This window comes from Maniola hyperantus, chromosome 11, assembly GCF_902806685.2.
Source record: "Maniola hyperantus chromosome 11, iAphHyp1.2, whole genome shotgun sequence".
In the NCBI taxonomy this organism is placed as follows: Eukaryota; Metazoa; Arthropoda; class Insecta; order Lepidoptera; family Nymphalidae; genus Maniola; species Maniola hyperantus.
This window is the reverse complement of record NC_048546.1, coordinates 12,337,740-12,355,963: the sequence shown is the minus strand read 5'-3', so window position 1 is coordinate 12,355,963 and position 18,224 is coordinate 12,337,740. Positions and strand designations below refer to the sequence as shown.

The window sequence follows — 18,224 nt, the reverse complement described above, 5'->3', positions numbered from 1 at the left end:
ACCGCTTGGCAAGAGACCAACGTGTGTAATAACGAAAATCCACTTTCGGTTATGCTTTATTCGAGTCCGAAGCACCCTCTGCTGGTCTACATAATAGGTTCAGAGCTGCTGGTCGAATACGGAAAAGCTCCATCAATCATTGATCCTATCTCAATTGTTGTCATTGACTGAATTCATGCTATTGCTGTTTCAACAATACATTGCAGCCAACAGTGAGCGAGAGAAAGTGCAGCCAATCAGAGCGGATTGCAATCGTCACACTGTAATCACAAAATCAGTACCCTTATTATTAATGCGAAAGTGTGTTTGTTTATTGGTTTGTCCTTCAATCACGTCGCAACGGTGCAACGTATTGACGTGATTTGTTTTTTTGAATGGGTATAGATAAAGACCTGGAGAGTGCGACATAGACTTTTTATTTCGGAAAATCAAACAGTTCCCACAGTATTTTTAAAAAACCTAATTCCACAAGGACGAAGTTACAGGCATCAGCTAGTGTTTAATATTTTTATGCTGTAACTGTAGGCCCCTGCTGTTCACACTATTTTCAAGAGTCAGACACATTGATTCTATGATATTTGCAGATCATGATTGACGATATTTCTTAAAGTTTCTTCCAAATTATTTTCTGGTAGACGGTATTCCTCTAGTTCTAAAATATGGTGCCCGTAGATAAGTCGTAAAACTAGATATGTCAAAGGATTGTCAGGTATGGTAGGTATGGAAGGTACCTTCCATAGTCAAGTTAATATAATAAAACTTCATGTCCTCTACCAAAACCAAGAATTATTAAAATTTACATCGTTTTTGCAGTTGATTTTTCAATAGATTGTAATAGTTGTTCCAAGTAAATGCCCGGAGCAACTTCAAATAATAATAAAACTGTACAAAACTCTTTAAACAATTGTTTAACTTGCTCCTAGACTACATTCGCGTCCGAAGCACCCTCCGCAAGTCCACTACATATGTTTATTCACACATCGAAAATGGCTTTAGTTTTTATTGTTGCATTTTAATCCTTATTCTTAGTGCATTAAGGATCAAAATACTTCGTCATCTATAAGCGGAGGTGTTTGATCAAATTTTTCCTATGTTTGTTTGTATTGTTAGTTGTTACTCGGGTGGTACTAGGCTGGGAGAATTAATGAAAAGGTAGGTATTACTCGTTCTGAAATAGATCGTGAAAAAACAATAACTTCATAAGTGAGGTTCAAACAACAGCAAGTGATAGAGAAAGAGCTATGCTTGACGTTTCTAGCTACGTGATCAAACCTGAAATGAAGATAAGTAGGTACTTATTCTTAGAAGAATCAGAGTAACAGACATTTATAAATATAAAAGGAAAAGCTGACTGACTGACTGATCTATCAACGCACAGCTCGAACTACTGGACGGATCGGGTTGAAGTTAATTTTGGCATGCAGATAGCTATTATGACGGAAACATCCGCTAAGGAAGGATTTTTGAAAATTCAATCCCTATACGGGTAAAACATTGGTTTGAAATCCGTGTAGTCCACGCGGACGAAGTCGCGGGAATAAGCTAGTCTTACATTAACGGGGCCAAAGTCTCGGGCTAGTCCGTAATAAGTATAATGCAAGAATCGTTTAACTTACTTCAACTAAACTTGGTCAGAGGCATGTCAGAGGGCGCTTGCATCCTGGCAACTGACGCAGGTTAGTTTTTATTCCGGAAAATCAAAACGTTTCCACAGGATTTTTCAAAAATCACAAAAATCATAATCCACGCGGATGAAATCGCAAGCGTTATCTAGTAAAATAATAAAATCTTCTTATTTTTGTGAATCCGCGTTCAGAATTGTAAATGTCGGAAGACAAATTCGGAGAGTCTAAATAAAATGGGAGATAATTGCTCAGAGCAGCGACACTCAGACATTCAAATTGCGATCTTGTTCACTTGCCTCGATAATAAAAGCGATTTCGCAATTAGAGATCATGTCAAATGTAAATATCAAAATTCCCTCCCCTTTTTTAATTGACGGAATTTTTTAAGTTTTTAAATTCTGTTTGTAAATTCTGGCGATTGTTTCGCACGTCGCGGTTATGTAGCTCAATAATTAAAAAAAAAATGAAATAGAAGTCTTGTAGCAATTAGAGAAGTACATACATTTAGTTAAAATCAAAATTAAAATAATCTTTATTCAATTAAACTTCTAAAAGTCGATGTACATTAGTTTCTGCCGCGTACTGTGCCACTGGTGCGGAATGCATTTCCTACTGAGAAGTTATAATTATGGGCCGTCTCTTCGTAGGCATACAAAACAATCTAAACTAATAATATTATTATATAAAGTTATTTGTGAGTTTTTATGTAAGGGCTCTGGTTTTGGCAATTAGGAAACTAAAACATGGACGCATACATCGCTAAAATCGTAGCCTGTCTTCGTAGTTAGACAAACTACTCTATACTAATATTATAAAGAGGACTAATCTGAGTAAAAACGTAAAAATTTGTGAGTTTTATGTAAGAGCTTAATCTCCGGAACTCTCCGAATCTCTGAAAACTCTTTGACTGACAGTACGCGACCGAAAGTAATGTACATCGGTCTTTAGAATGACATTACGGTTTTGTAGAGCGATGTCTCTATCACTCATACCAATATGACGTTTTGTCGGTCCCAACGACCGAGACATTGCTCTAAAATCTTTTACCTCCTACTGTACTGTAACTCCTTATAATATTATCTCCGAGCGTTATAGGTTATTTTATTAGGCGAACGAAGTCGCGGGCTTAGCTAGTATGTTATATACTAAAATAAGTATAGCCACTGTAAAATGATATTTTTACAGTCACACACATACCGTAAATAATTCATGGTCGTGCATAATTAGGCGTGTAAGCGATTATGGCCCGAGCAAAGCATCCCATACCCTTTACTGAAAACCAGCTTACCGTAAAAATTGTCGTAAAAAGCCTCGTGTATTCCACCCATTCACAACTTTCAGCGATGCGACGAGCGGAGCGGCAAGCGGAGCGGCAAGGGGGAAAAAATTAATCTCCGATAGACGTATGTCTAATAAGTAGATAATGATGATTATCACATAGGTCTTTTGTTTAGAATTGTCAAGGATTATTGTTTGTTTTTTATTATTATTCCAATACAAGTTAGCCCTTGACTGATTTCACCTGGTGGTAAGTGATGATGCAGTCTAAGATGGAAGCGGGCTAACCTGGAAGGGGTGAGGCTGTTTTCAGTAATCCCATAACCCTTTGGTTTCTACATGGCCTCGTACCGGCTAAACTAACTAGCTACGGCCGGAGCCTCCCACCAGAAAATTCCTTCCTTATTATTCCTTGTTCACATTAAATTACAAAAAAGGATTTTTCTAAATTCCAGTGAAAGAAGTGCTGGCTCATGCGCAAAGGATCAGCCTGACCGTTAAGTACGGATAGCAGTCAGTAATCTTGGCACTATTCCATGAGGGCACGATTTATACAGTAGATAAGGCTAGTTTCAAGTTACACTTTACACTTTAAAAAAGATAAATTATAGAAAAAGTTTTACCATACTAATAATTTACTTTATAAAACGCACCACGTGCTACGCTGCTACGCGTGCTACGGTAAAAATAAATACCGAGCAAAGCGAGAATTCTGTCTATCTTATTTCCTCAGAGCCCTATAGCCTATGAATCTGTAACAAACAAACAAAACAAAACAAAATTGAAATATTAAAAGTTTTAGTACGAGATGCTACGAAGTAGGCTACGTTGCTACGAGTGCTACGTTTAAAGTACAGATTTTCCTCTTTAGTTCATTTGTCTGCCTTTTTGTCTGTCAGCCCATAGCCATCAGTCCGTCTGTCATGTCCGTTTGTAAGAGAGTTGTGACTTAAGTTCTGATACAGCGTCACCCGAATTTCAGGCAAGGAAAAACTAAATCATTTATTATAAGCTTTAAATATTTCAATTTTGACTACGAAATAACCACCATATGGATTGATTGAATTCTTTATTACACACGAATATACAAAATTGAAAGAAGCATATAAAGAAGAATCCTAAATATTAAATTAGCGTGCAAAGGCGGTCTTATCGCTAAAGTGAAGTGTTGTTTCAACGATTACTGTACCGGTAGTCGTTTCGGTCAATGACTTAAAGGTAAAGTTTCGACCAACATCTCGAGAAAGTTTCACTTGGCTGTTGGATCAAGGCAGGATATAGAAGGGGGTACATTTTGAGACGGCACGTAAGTATATTGAAGGTTTTACCATCCTAACTTTTGGCAACTTTGGTGCTACCTCACTACCTACCAGTGAACCCTTTACACTTCTTTTTTTTGTCTTTTGTAAGTAAATATTTTTTAACATTGAAAGTTGTGACAGCATAGTGGTTAAGACTTCGGCCTCTTATTCGGAGGGTCGGGGGTTCGCTGCCTGGTCTTGAATTTTTTGACATCTTTAGATCTCAGTCTTTGACCAGTCACTTAAATTTATTTAAGAACTAGATGATGCCCGCGACTTCGTCCGCGTGGATTTACGTTTTTTAAAATCCCGTGGGAACTCTTTAATTTTCCGGGATAAAAAGTAGCCTATATGTCCTTCCCCGGGATATGACCTAACTCTGTACCAAATTTCATCAAAATCGGTTGAACGGTTGGGCCGTGAAAAGCTAGCAGACAGACAGACAGACAGACACACTTTCGCATTTATAATATTATTAAGTATGGATTTGATACAAATGAATTTTAGTTGAAAGCACGATTGGCGAGATAATTCTGAATTGAAGTATTTTATAGAATACAGCCTATAACAATTAAATATTGAAATTACAAATCAAAAATATAATCTAAACCACCGTAAACGAGGCAGGGTGCCCAGAACGCTGGCTGCGTTACCTCGTTGAATGGCCAGACTAATATTCTGAATTGTGTAAAAACCTTTTGCTCCTATACAGCCATTAAAATAAAGCATGTGAAATTAAGGTCAGGTACCCTGAAACAAAATTTCACTAGGGCAGACCCATTTAAATTATCATTTAGTCCCACATAATCCAGCTAATGTATTTCTCATAATTAATTTCACGATTCCATGCGACCCTCGATAATCTGTCCTAAATATTAGGCTTAAAAGCTCTTTGCGAATTGTCCGTTTTCACAAAAAGGTACTTAGCTCTCCCATTATTTATATCCCTCATTCGGTTCCGTCCATGTTTGTAACCAATGTTTCGTAACCAGCTACGAATTAAGATTTATACTTTTTTCGTTACTGGTTATTAATCAAGAAAACTTTATCCGGGTTCGTAACGGAATAAGATTAAAAATTACGTCATTTCGTAGTAACCAGTTACAAAAAGACATTAATCTTAAATTCCGTTACGAACTCGTATAAAATATTCTTGGTTAGTACCTAACCAGTCACGAAACGACGCAATTTTAATCTTATTTCGTTACGAACCCGGAAAAAATATTCTTGATTAATAACCAGTTACGAAAAGGCGAAATATAAATCTTATTTCGTAGCTGGTTATGAAACATTTTAAAAATGCTTCATCATCTTAACCCATCACCGGCCAACGTATGGGTCTCAGAACGAGGCGGGCTTAGGCCATAGTCTACGCTGGCCAAGTGTGGATTGGCATACAAAATTGAAATTTCTAAATTAGTCTGTAGTGGCAATTACAGTAAAATTACATGTCGCACTGCAAAATAATAATGATAAATTCGAGATTTTTTTGCAATGCGACATGTCATGTTACTGTAATCGCTCAGCTGGTAATCAATTTGTTCATATAAAATCTCAATTTTCACTTGATTGTGGGTTGGAACACTTTTCAGAAAATACTTCCATAAGTACGTGGGAAAATTCAAGTACGAAATTCTTGGGCGAAAACATTGAAAAATCATCCAATTACAGGCCAAATTGCTTCAATCTGGATCGTAAATCCGTCCAAATAGATTTCTTTAATTAGGATCGCGGGGAAAATAATCGCCTCCTATCGGCGCTGGATAACGTGGCGATATATCACGTATTCTTAATCGATACCGTCCGTTTCGAGTAGGATTTTTCGTTTAATTCAAGTTGTCCGTGAAAGAATTTCCTCATCTTTTCCGTGATTTTCCGCGTGGATTCTTAACAATCTTTCTTAGTAGTTTTACAAGTACACAAGTGAAAACCTATGTACCTACCTAGTGTAGGTACATTTAAATCTCAAGTTTCCGGAGTTTCTACTATAGTACGCGACAGTTCGAGATGGCAATCGGGGCGGGGACGCCCCACAGACGTCACTCGCGGGGTTATGCGAATGTGGGGAGCGTCCACCCGCCTCATACCCCAATTGCCATCTCTACCTGTCGCGTACTATAGGTACGTTGATAATACAGTACCTACGCGGCAGAAATTAATGTACATCGACCTTTAGAAAGAGATAGCAGATTTGTAAATTGTAGAGCATTTTCTCTGTCGTTGAAACCGACAAAACGTCATGTAGATAAGAGTGACAGAGACAACGCTCTTCAAAGCCAAAACGTCATTCTAAAGGCCGATGTACATTACTTTCTGCCGCGTACTGTAATTATGTCAGTCAGTCAGTTCCTCCTTATATACATTATTATGCAGGTAGTTATTAGGTTGTATACACGTAACCCATTCTAATCTATACTAATATTATAAATGCAAAAGTGTGTATGTCTGTCTGTCTGCCAGCTTTTTACGGCTCATCCTTTCAACCGATTTTGACAAAATTTGGTACAGAGAGAGATGGCATCCCGGGAAAGGACATAGGCTACTTTTTTCACGGAAAATCAAAAAGTTCCCACGGGATTTATAGATATTATCTAAATCGAAGTCGCGGGCATCATCTAGTATTAAATAAATGCAAAAGTGTCTGTCTGTGTGTCTACCTTTTAACTTTTCACAGCCTATTTTTAACCAATTTTGACGAATTTTGGTACAGAGATAGCATCCCAGAGCTAAGAGCATAGGTTACTTTTGGTCCCGGAAAATGAAAGAGTCCCCACGGGATTTTCAAAAACCGAAATCCACGTGGACAAAGTTGCGAGCATCATCTAGTTGCTAGTTGTAAAATAAAATGCTATTTTAAGATTAAGAATTATTAAAATAGCATTTTCATACAGAATGTTAAAATTTGTTGAACACTTTGATTAACATTTCATGTTAAGGAAATGTACAGTAAGACACACAGATGTGTACAATACAATCTCCCTAAAACAATAAACATAAGGCTTAAAATCTATTAAGAAATGCGTAAGGCGGGTGTCGCCCTCCGTACGATTATTCACTCATTTTGTACAGCAAAGTTTACGAGGCCGTAAAAGACACTTTATAAAATTAATTTGAAGCAAGGTGAGTTCAAATAAATCCTTGAGAATTTTGTGCTTAGATTAAAATCGTAAAAGCGACTGTTGTTAAGGTTTACGTCCCGTCTTGTAAGATTAGAGCCTTTACCCTACCTATAGATATATGCATTTAAAACGTAATTTTTCCCATTATTTTAAATAATGAAACCTCTTCTATCCACCATGTGATCTGTTCAAACGATAGCGTAATGCAGGCGTTAAGTAAATAGACCCTAAATGTTTTTGTTAAATAAGTACGATTATTAAAAATTACAGAATCGGCAGGATTCGAACGTTGCGTCTCTCTGGGTATAGCTATAACGTCCCTAAAATGCGTTTGACCGCTAGGCTTACATCCAATGCAAAAAAATTCAATATTAGAACACTCATAGCAACTGTAAATTCCATGTAATAGCGACATATTACAGTAAGTAACTATCGAAACTACTTACTTTCAAAGGCTCATAATACTTATTACAATTAAGTTCTTCAAACAAGAAATGACATGATATTTGCTTACCTATAGTATCCGTTATTTTTTATAACTGTCATTAACTATAATGTATTTAAATGTTATTTAGTTCCCTAAAGTTTGGATAAAACACTAAGTATAATAAAAATAGACCCCGGAGCTGTAGAGTGTAGACCACTCTCAACCTTTTTGACCCTAGTTTTATGTAGTAGTAAAAGTAAGTAAGTACATTGGGACATTGGGTTTGTTAACAAAAGACGCGTTTACGAGGCGCAAAGTGGAAAGCCGTGTTCAATTGACGCCGAGGAGGTTTCACAGGCGTTAACGGTTTACGGGGAGTGGGAATATTTTTCTTCAAAAGTATGTATTAAATAGCGACCGCCCGCGGCTTCGCTCCCGTGGGAATTTTGAAAAATTTGGGCTTATTCCTTGTCCACATTATAACTATAATATAATAAAAGAAAACTTTGCCCGTACAAAATGAGTTCTCACACGCCATTTTAACTCAATGTGTCGACAATCACCCGTAACATAAGCTAAGTCTGTACCAAATTTCGTCAAAATCGGTTAAACTGTTGGGCCGTGAAAAGCCACAGACACACTTTCCCATTCATAACATTAGTATAGAAGTATGGATAATATTGTTTAGATAATAATATTTTCTACAAGACATTTTTGAAGACTAGTTTCTAAAAAGTCGGGACAAGAAGTCCGACCGACGACCGACGACCGCCCAGGCGCAGCGGTAAGCGCTCTAGACTTGAAGGGCCTGGGTTCGACTCCTAGCTAGGACAATTTGGATCCAATGCCAATCTCAACTCAGACTGTAGCAATGTATACTTATAACCACAAAATTCGTTCTAAGGGCATCGATATAAATGACAAGATATGCTCAAGCGAACAAAATTTTTCACGGGTTAGAAACCAAATAAATCAGCGCCACTTCTTAGATACTAATGAACGACCCGTTTGAAATCCAGACGTCACTGAGGTTGCATTGGTGCATAAGCACCAATAAGTCGGTGCCATTTTGTTTGTTCAATAACCCTGTCCATACGAAGTAATATATAAGTCAATGGCTAAGGGGGTCGGTTGACATCGTCAATTTGACTAGGTATATTATACCTATGGGAACATGTTATGTGCATTACTTAAATGGATTTTTAATGGTGCCTTTATATCATCCCCGTGGGACCAGGGGTTTTGCTTTTAAAGGGCGAATAAAGCATATATGGTAGAAAGAAGGATTTGGCGACCTCCCTGATGCAGTGGTGTGCGCTGTGTTCTTATAAAAAGGAAGTAACGGGTTCGATTCTTTGCACCGGCTATTTGGGCTGGTACCTATTATAATTTCTAAATCGTATCTGCTATCTGGTGGCTGGTAATATTAGATTTGATGGGAGAAGTGGGTTGTGGCTAGTTAGTGTCATCATCATCGTCATCATCAACTGATAGATGTCCACTGCTGGACAATGGACATAGTCTGTTCTAGGATTACATATGCAACGGTCCTGTGTCTGCACCTCAATCCAGCGGCTCTCAAAAAAAACCGATCCAGCGGCTCTCTGCGACTCGTTTGGTTTCCTTTATTAAGCAAGGGGACTTCCAACGATGCGCTTTCGGGTGCGAGGTCGCCATTCTAGCACCTCGGGACCCCAGCGCTCATCGGTTTTTTTTGCTCCTCATTTCTGATTTGATCAGGTAGAGAAACACACCAAGCATAGGTCTCTTCATCGCCCGCTGAGTAACCCTGAGCTTTCGTATGATACCCATAGATGGCGACCATATCTCTAATCCATAGGCTTATCCAACAATGGTACAATTCATTCCTTATCCGCAAATGGATAAACTAGACCAGCAAAGCAGTCAAGCTCATTTATGAAATACTAGCTGATGATCGCGACTTCGTACGCGTGGATTTAGGTTTTTAAAAACCGCCGTGGAAACTCTTTGATTTTCCGGGATAAAAATTAGCCTATGACACTCTCCAGGTCTTAAACTATACCCATGCAAAATATCACGTCGATCCGTTGCTCCGTTGGGGCGTGATTGAAGGACAAACCAACAAACAAACACACTTTCGTATTTATAATAGGGGCAGTTCATTTGCTACAAAATTAATTAAGTATAAATAATATGTAAATAGAAATTTTATCATAACTTTGTAATTTATATTTAAGAAAACTTCGTACCTACATGTTAATCAAATTTTCTTGAAAGTAAAGGAATTTGCTGAAAATGGAAATTTTCAAGCGAAGTATTTTATAACAAACTTGCGTAATTAACGACCCGACCCCACTATTTGATCCTTAAAGTTACTGTCATTAGAAAGTACTCCTACATATACCTACAAGATAATTAAACTAGTATTAACTTTAACTAACATAAGTTTATTTTCATACATTATATCTTTTACTAGCTGATGCCCGCGACTTCGTACGCGTGGAGTTTTTAAAAATCCCGTGGGAACTCTTTGATTTTCCGGGATGAAAAGTAGCCTATGTCACTCTCCAGGTCTTTAGTCATACGCATGCAAAAAATCACGTCAATCGGTTGCTCCGTTGCGACGTGATTGAAGGACAAACCAACAAACAAACACACTTTCGCATTTATAATATGGGTACTGATGAGTAGGGCACGCTCGGAACCAGAGCTACTCATGTGCTCGCAATGGTGAAGGAGTCAATTATTTGACTCTTGACTGTTGACTAGATATTTTTATGTACTTCTCAAATTAGATTTTTTGAGTATAAAATCGCCCACAACTGTCGATATGGATATCTACTCATGTGGTCAGTGGCGTAGCTAGGTAACCGAGGACCCTGGAGGAAATCAAAAAATGGGGCCCCACTGCTATCTAAACTGGTTAAGTTTTATCAAGTAAATATATTAAATATAAAAACAAATACATTCACAGAAAGAATTTAGGGGAATTCCCTAGTAACTTTCGAATTTCTCTCAACTGAGTTGCCATGATTAAAGTCAGGTTGCAACCTGTCAATATTTATCTTGAAAATGGGAGAAATTTTCAAAAGCTTAGTTCGGTCGAGATTTTCTGGTAACGATTCGAGGGCCCCCATGAGCTTTAGGGCCCCGGGGCACTGCCCCGCCTTGCCCCTAGGTAGCTACGCCACTGCATGTGGTCGATATCGTCCACACAGTCATCCTTAATTAATTGAAACCATCTAGATCTATCGAATCAGCGTTTTTATATTCTACCCTATATGTTCTTCTCATTTAAATATCAACCTTAACATGTAGGTGGTTGAATAGATTTTACATCAAAAGACGTGGAGTTTAATTTGCAATTTTCCGGCTTACTATTACGTAGGGATTAAGTTCTTCGACGGATAGAATCTTTAATTTCCTTAGGGCTTAGGGTTGTCACTTTTTTGTTTCTAGTGCAATTATTGCCTCTGCCGTATCTACGTAGGCTTGTACAATGTAAGCTATTTACTTACCTATACCGAACGCTGTTCACTAATGTTGTACAGGGTCTATATCTGTAGATATCGATACTTGGTCGCTTTGCTCGTTATTCGATTTGATTGGAAGGGGTAAGATAGATGGGTAAGATTTTCTGTAGGAATAATACTTAAAGTATGTATGGTTTTACCATTTTTGGTTCTATAGTAAAACCGTAATAAGTACATAGTTTTTGAAAAACGGCTAGTTAGGGTTGCAAAGTGCAAACCAATGAAGTAGGTACAATATTTTCATACCTCTGCGTTAGCGAATAGTTCTTTCGACTGAGTTGAAACTTTATACCTACAGTAATTGTACCTTGACACTTGTACGAAGGTTATTGGTATACACACATTCACATTCTCAACATGATATACCTATCTTCAAAGTCATAAGCAACACAAGCGTTAAAAAAAACCTAATTTTGGAAAGCTAGCCCTCTAACAAAATATACAAGTAGGATTATCTGAAGAAAACCTAAGGATAAAAGTATTGGATCCAATCAACACTAAAATAGATCGAACACTGAATTGAACCTCCCTTTGTCATCGTCTTTTTACGATACCCACTCACTTTACTGTTTCGTATTATTTCCGTTTTTAGGGTTCCTTGGTCACATTGCCCGACGCCTGCCTGGTTATCTGGATAAGCTTACAGTCTTAGGCAAGATGGAGGGCCAAAGGCCCTGCAGCAGATCACCTAGGTAGCCACTTGTCGGACGAGCCTCACTGTCTAACACTGAATGATAGCCACCGATCTCAATGACATTCATTTTTAATCCATTGAAGGTTTACTACGAAAAATATTTTAATATCACTCAGGTAAGCAGCAATGTAAAATTAACCAATGTTAAGTGCTCCGACTGTTCTTTGCATACCAATAATGATCATCATCATCATCAACAAATTATAGACGTCCACTGCTGGACATAGGTCTCTTGTAGGGACTTCCACACGCCACGGGCTTGCGCCCGCTTGAATCCAGCGGCTCCCTGAGACTCGCGTAATGTCGTCCGTCCACCTAGTGGGGGTCTTATAAAAAACTAATTCTATTCCTTCCAACGCTGCGCTTTCTGGTGCGAGGTCGCCTTTCCAGCACCTTGGGACCCCAGTCAAAGCCCGTCATAATAATAGGTAATGGCATAATAATAGGAAGGTACCTATTATAAGAAGGTTCCTATATTGAGCTAACGTTATCGTTGTTTAAACTTGCGGTGAAATCGAGCGGTTCGGTCTCAAAACAAAGGGTTCATAAAATCTGCAAGTGTTAAACAATGTTATCAACGTAAAGTATCGTGTAGCCACCCGCCCTAAATTTTCAAGTAATTTAGGTTGCTGGTACACTGAGGCTGACTCTGTAGAGCGTACAGTGCAACAAGGCTATCTTGGCGCGTGGCGACTATCGGTACTAAAGTTACCGTCAAGTGTCCCCTTTGTTTTTGTTTGAATATTCTAAGCCTTTGTTCTCCAACAGCACCCCTCTGTCAATGTCATTCAAGTGCCAAGAGAGCCTTGTCGCACTGTACTTTGGTCAGACTTTACAAATTTAAAACGAGACATATGTCTTGGTATAACTCTCAAAAGCGCCATTTCCACATACTTAATATTAATTATGAGAATCGCGGCGATAGTCCTAGAAATTTGTAACCTACAATCCAATCTCCACATGTTATTTTTTTCGGGATAAAAAGGATAGCCTAATCTATGCTTGTCAAGTAGGTAGGTATCTACCCCTAACTGTACCAGATTTCATCAAAATCGGTTCAACGGATGGGCCGTGAAAAGATAACAGACAGACAGACGGACACACTTTTGCATTCATAATAAGTACCTATTAGATAGAATAAATTTGGATTTATGGTTATCATAGATGATAATTAGGGGGTGTTCCCGTTGAGTCACACTCCAGTGAGTAACGCTGTGACACAACGGTGAAAAATCCTCTTGAGTCACCGTGTGACACAATTTCATTTTCCCGATGAATCACACCACTTCTGAATAGATCTATTTAAAGTATAAAAATTATATTAATATAATATAATGAATCTAAAAGTTTTGTAACAATCACATAGGTACCTACATATTTTATTAAAATCAGAGGTCCCGGTGTGCCTCAGTCCCACACGGCCGCGCACGGCAACTTTGGAAGCGGTTAACGTTACACTTAATTGTGGTAAAACCGAAGTTTTCCAGCCGATAACGCCCAGGGTACTAAAATAACAAAGCTGTATGCGTATTATATATTATTATCATAACTCGAAAGTTTACCCGGCCATTTATAATCAAGACAATCCGATGTTTAAGCGCTAGTGAAATATATTCAAACCTCATTTCAAACTGACAAAACATATACAATGTGTTACATACCTATAGATATTATTATAGAGAGAGCCCGTGAGGGCTAGACCTTCGTTATTTTATAAAAGTTTCTCTGCGTATTGTCCCCAACATAGGGAGGAAGGATCCGCGACTATGAAGTTTGGATCATAGTGGCTTTTGGGAACAAAGGTGTAAAAAATCTTACGTCAAAGTATAAATACTTAGTAATTTTTTTATATTTTCTTCGGAATAGTATTAGAAATCACATCATGTATTGCCAGACATACATGTCTGGCATAGTCGCGGATCGTTCCTCCCTAAGTTGGGGACAATACGCAGAGAAACTTTCTGGTTTCTGGAAGGTCTGGCCCTCGCGAGCTCCCTCTATAATCATTTGAATTGAATAACTCTAGTGAGATATGAGTGAATTTATTTTACTTTAAAAAAAAATCTTTCTATCACTACCCCTATTATAAATGCAAAAGTCTGTTTGTTTGTTCTTCAATCACGTCGCAACGGAGCAACGGATCGACGTGATTTTTTGCATGGGTATAGTCAAAGACATGGAGAGTGACATAGACTAGTATAGGCCATCAAATTAAAGAGTTCCCACGGGATTTTCAATAACCTAAATCCACGCGGACAAAGTCGCGGGCATTATGGTTTCTAACATAGCGAAGTCGCCGTGTCTATTTGTGTGAATTTGCACTCGTCCGTCTGAAACTAATGAATAAATCCGTAAAAATCTGTTTGTGTTCTTGTTTTCCTATGGTACCCTAAAAGTACCAGAATAGTTTTCCACTACTTTTCCTCTCTCGGTTAGTAATCATTAAAATGTTCGTACATTTAGGTTTCCGGTTTGTAGTAAAACTTTTCCTGAATTTATGCGAAAGCTGGCGTATTCCCCATTCCCACCCTAATTTAGTAACCATACTTACCTACCTACTGAAAATTTAAAATTAAAACCACAATATTTTTGTGCTGCATAATATTAACTTCTATATACAGGGTGTAACCAGAACACTGGCAAAAACGAAGACAGGTGATAGTACTGATGATTACCGATATGATACCACAAAAAAACGCGAAAAAATACATAAAAAATTCTATAATTTTATAAAAGGTTACGATATATTGCAAATAAAACATCTGACTGACCCCAGAGGTCAACAACGTTACGTAAGTAGGTCACTCGGAGTCAATGCCACTTCGTAGGCGGGGCACTTACCCGTGTTTTGCACGCTATACATTGCGGGTTTGAAAAATACTAAATCCCTATAACTACAAAATGATGTAAATGGTATTAGATTGGGGTAAGGTACAATAACGCTAAGTTTTTGCTAGCGTTCTGATTACATCCTGTATATTATGAGCCGTAATAGCCTAGTGGTTAAGACGTGAGCCTGCTATTCGGGAGGCTAGGAGTCCTTTTCTGGCACGCTTCTTTAACTATTCGGAGTTATGTGCGATATGTAATTAAATTTCACATACTTTAAAGGTGAAGAAAAACATCGTGAGGAAGTCTGCATGCCTGAGCTCTCTATAATATTCTCAAAGGTGTCTGCCAATCTGCGCTTGGCAAACGTGGTGGACTATGGCCCAAACCGTACTTGTTCTCTCGAAAGAAAACGCATAAATTGCGCGTATTAGCATTTTTTGCACTACTAAAATTCTCCCAATATGTGCCGCTTTACAGCTTAAAGAAATCGATTTATTTCAATGCCTAAGCAGTCAATAAAAGTTAGATTATCGAGCAGATCAAGTTTATTTGTTTTGATTATTTACAATTTACATTATAAATTACATGTTATGTTTATGAAATAAATCGTGGTTCATGTGGTCCTCCGTCCCCTTGTTTGTTTTCCCTCGCGCCCTGGCGGCCATGTTCCTCACTCGTCTCTTGCGGTCATCCAGCGCCGGCGCTAGCGCCAGCAGCGTGTCCTGCTTGTGCGCCAGCAGCTGTCGAGTGACGCAACAGTTAGCGGCTTCGTGGACGTCAGTTCTGTTTGGTTTCCCCCGGCGCGCCCACTAGGAACCAGCGCGTGCGCGCTTTGACGGCCATGCTCCTCACTCGTCTCTTGCGGTCATCCAGCGCCGGCGCTAGCGCCAGCAGCGTGTCCTGCTTGTGCGCCAGCAGCTGTCGAGTGACGCAACAGTTAGCGGCTTCGTGGACGTCAGTTCTGTTTGGTTTCCCCCGGCGCGCCCACTAGGAACCAGCGCGTGCGCGCTTTGACGGCCATGCTCCTCACTCGTCTCTTGCGGTCATCCAGCGCCGGCGCTAGCGCCAGCAGCGTGTCCTGCTTGTGCGCCAGCAGCTGTCGAGTGACGCAACAGTTAGCGGCTTCGTGGACGTCAGTTCTGTTTGGTTTCCCCCGGCGCGCCCACTAGGAACCAGCGCGTGCGCGCTTTGACGGCCATGCTCCTCACTCGTCTCTTGCGGTCATCCAGCGCCGGCGCTAGCGCCAGCAGCGTGTCCTGCTTGTGCGCCAGCAGCTGTCGAGTGACGCAACAGTTAGCGGCTTCGTGGACGTCAGTTCTGTTTGGTTTCCCCCGGCGCGCCCACTAGGAACCAGCGCGTGCGCGCTTTGACGGCCATGCTCCTCACTCGTCTCTTGCGGTCATCCAGCGCCGGCGCTAGCGCCAGCAGCGTGTCCTGCTTGTGCGCCAGCAGCTGTCGAGTGACGCAACAGTTAGCGGCTTCGTGGACGTCAGTTCTGTTTGGTTTCCCCCGGCGCGCCCACTAGGAACCAGCGCGTGCGCGCTTTGACGGCCATGCTCCTCACTCGTCTCTTGCGGTCATCCAGCGCTGGCGCTAGCGCCAACAGCGTGTCCTGCTTGTGCGCCAGCAGCTGTCGAGTGACGCAACCATGGGCGATTTCGTAAAGGCACTGAAGACTCTTTATTCGCACATCCTGAAATGGAGGTACAATGGTAGATTTAACTAAAATATCGATTAAAATAAAAATAGATTTTGCAGAAGATTTTATACATTTTTGCAATAAATATAAATAATAATATATCGATAAAAACAAAAGACAAATTATTTGTTAAAAATATTACTAGATTCAAATAAAAGCTATACTACCGTCATTTATAAAATAAAATCGATTATTCGCTACTACTGGCCGGACAGTGGATACTGTAGCTCGAATAAGAGTAAGTGAGAAAGAGTACAGCTTCTCGTCTGCCAGGTGCCCAGCTCCAACGACCTCGTACAACTTCCGTATCTGATATTTTTATCGCTCGTGTACTAAGTAGTTGCTATGAAAGCATAAAAAAATTCTTACCATAGATTTAGCGTACGTGGTCAAACTAATTAGCCTCGGCAATATAGTCTGTAAGCTTTGGGCCACAAAGTCGTTATTCACTTGCACAAAGTGAGTAAGCAAGTCGATCATCACTATAAGTGAGTCTTTGTTGTCGTATTCAAGGGCATCTATAGCTAAAGGCACGATCTGAAAATACACACATACTTTTAAAACTAATTTCTAATCTACTGTGGCGGTCTCCATTTATCGACACTAGATGGCACTACAGGTATCCTTAATCGCTCACTATGGAGCGTGAATCGCGCAAACGAAGTTTTCTTAACGCACGTACAAGCTCCAAGACTAAAATTTGAAGAAGGAAATTTCTTATCGCTAGGAGTAGCACAGTATTCTCGACGAGAGCGTCGCAAAGGCTTGAAACGGCCTCTGCTTATAGAGCAAAACACCTACCAAGTGAGACTCACGCTTTATTCACTCCCCTTATTGATCTCATTATTTAATACGCTTTTAGTCGTCTGCTCCAGCACGTGCCCTAGTCGCGTAGTAAAATGTCTTATCGCTCAAAGAGGTTATCCTCTCCGCCAAAGGCTTGGAACAGTCTCTGCTTATGAAGCAAAACATTTACCAAATGAGTCTCAAGCTTTAGTCACTCACCTTATTGATTTCATTATTTAATACGCTTTTAGGCGTCTGCTGCAACACGTACGCCCAAGTCGCGTAGTAAAACTCCTTATCGCTCGGGGGCTTTGTTTTCTCCGAGAGCGCCGCAAAGGCTTGGAACAGTCTTTGTTTATACAGTAAGCTCTGACGACAATGTTGCCGCGCGGACAGACTACCTGGTAAGTCTGATACTATACAGCGAATGGCCTCCGACCCTACCCTACTGCAGTCGGGATTCGATATCGATATTACGATCTGAAATCGATTGAAGCTTTATTTTACAATATCCAGCAGTAAATATAGCAACAAGCTTTACAGAGATATATAATCAGCAGCTTCAGGATCGAACAATCCTGTACTTTTTATCCCGAAAAATAAAAGTTTCTCAGGAATATTTAATAAAGCCAAATCCACCCATATGGACTTGCTGGCATGAGCTAGTTGCAAAATACGTATTTACTACGCGTTAAATTGTGAAAGGACTGGCCATATTTGCTCTATGTATCAACGGTTTACTAAATCTAAACCATACTTTTGAAATGACAGTTGGCTAGTCTTTTCTCAGATTGTACGCGTAATACGAAAGCTCTCAAACGAAACATTTCATGGGCATCAAGTAAAACCATGAGAACCATGGGCACATGAAATTGTAATGGCCAATCGAAGGTACAGTGCGATAAGGCTCTTTTGGCGCATGGCAAAAATTGGAACTAACGTTGTCGT

General features: G+C 39.7%; 1 protein-coding gene across 2 annotated transcripts in view; it reads right to left on the bottom strand.

The window, feature by feature from the left end:
* Positions 1–15,318: 15,318 nt before the first annotated feature.
* Positions 15,319–18,224, bottom strand: part of Mms19 (MMS19 nucleotide excision repair protein) — a 404,347-nt gene continuing 401,441 nt past the window's right edge. For both annotated transcript variants that reach the window (XM_069501715.1, XM_034973275.2), the window contains 3 exons: positions 17,496–17,756; positions 16,860–17,027; positions 15,319–16,484 (listed from right to left, as the gene is read on the bottom strand). In XM_069501715.1, coding sequence (XP_069357816.1) covers positions 16,281–16,484; positions 16,860–17,027; positions 17,496–17,756 — 633 coding nt within the window. In that variant the 3' untranslated portion in view covers positions 15,319–16,280. The remainder of the gene's footprint in view (positions 16,485–16,859; positions 17,028–17,495; positions 17,757–18,224) is intronic.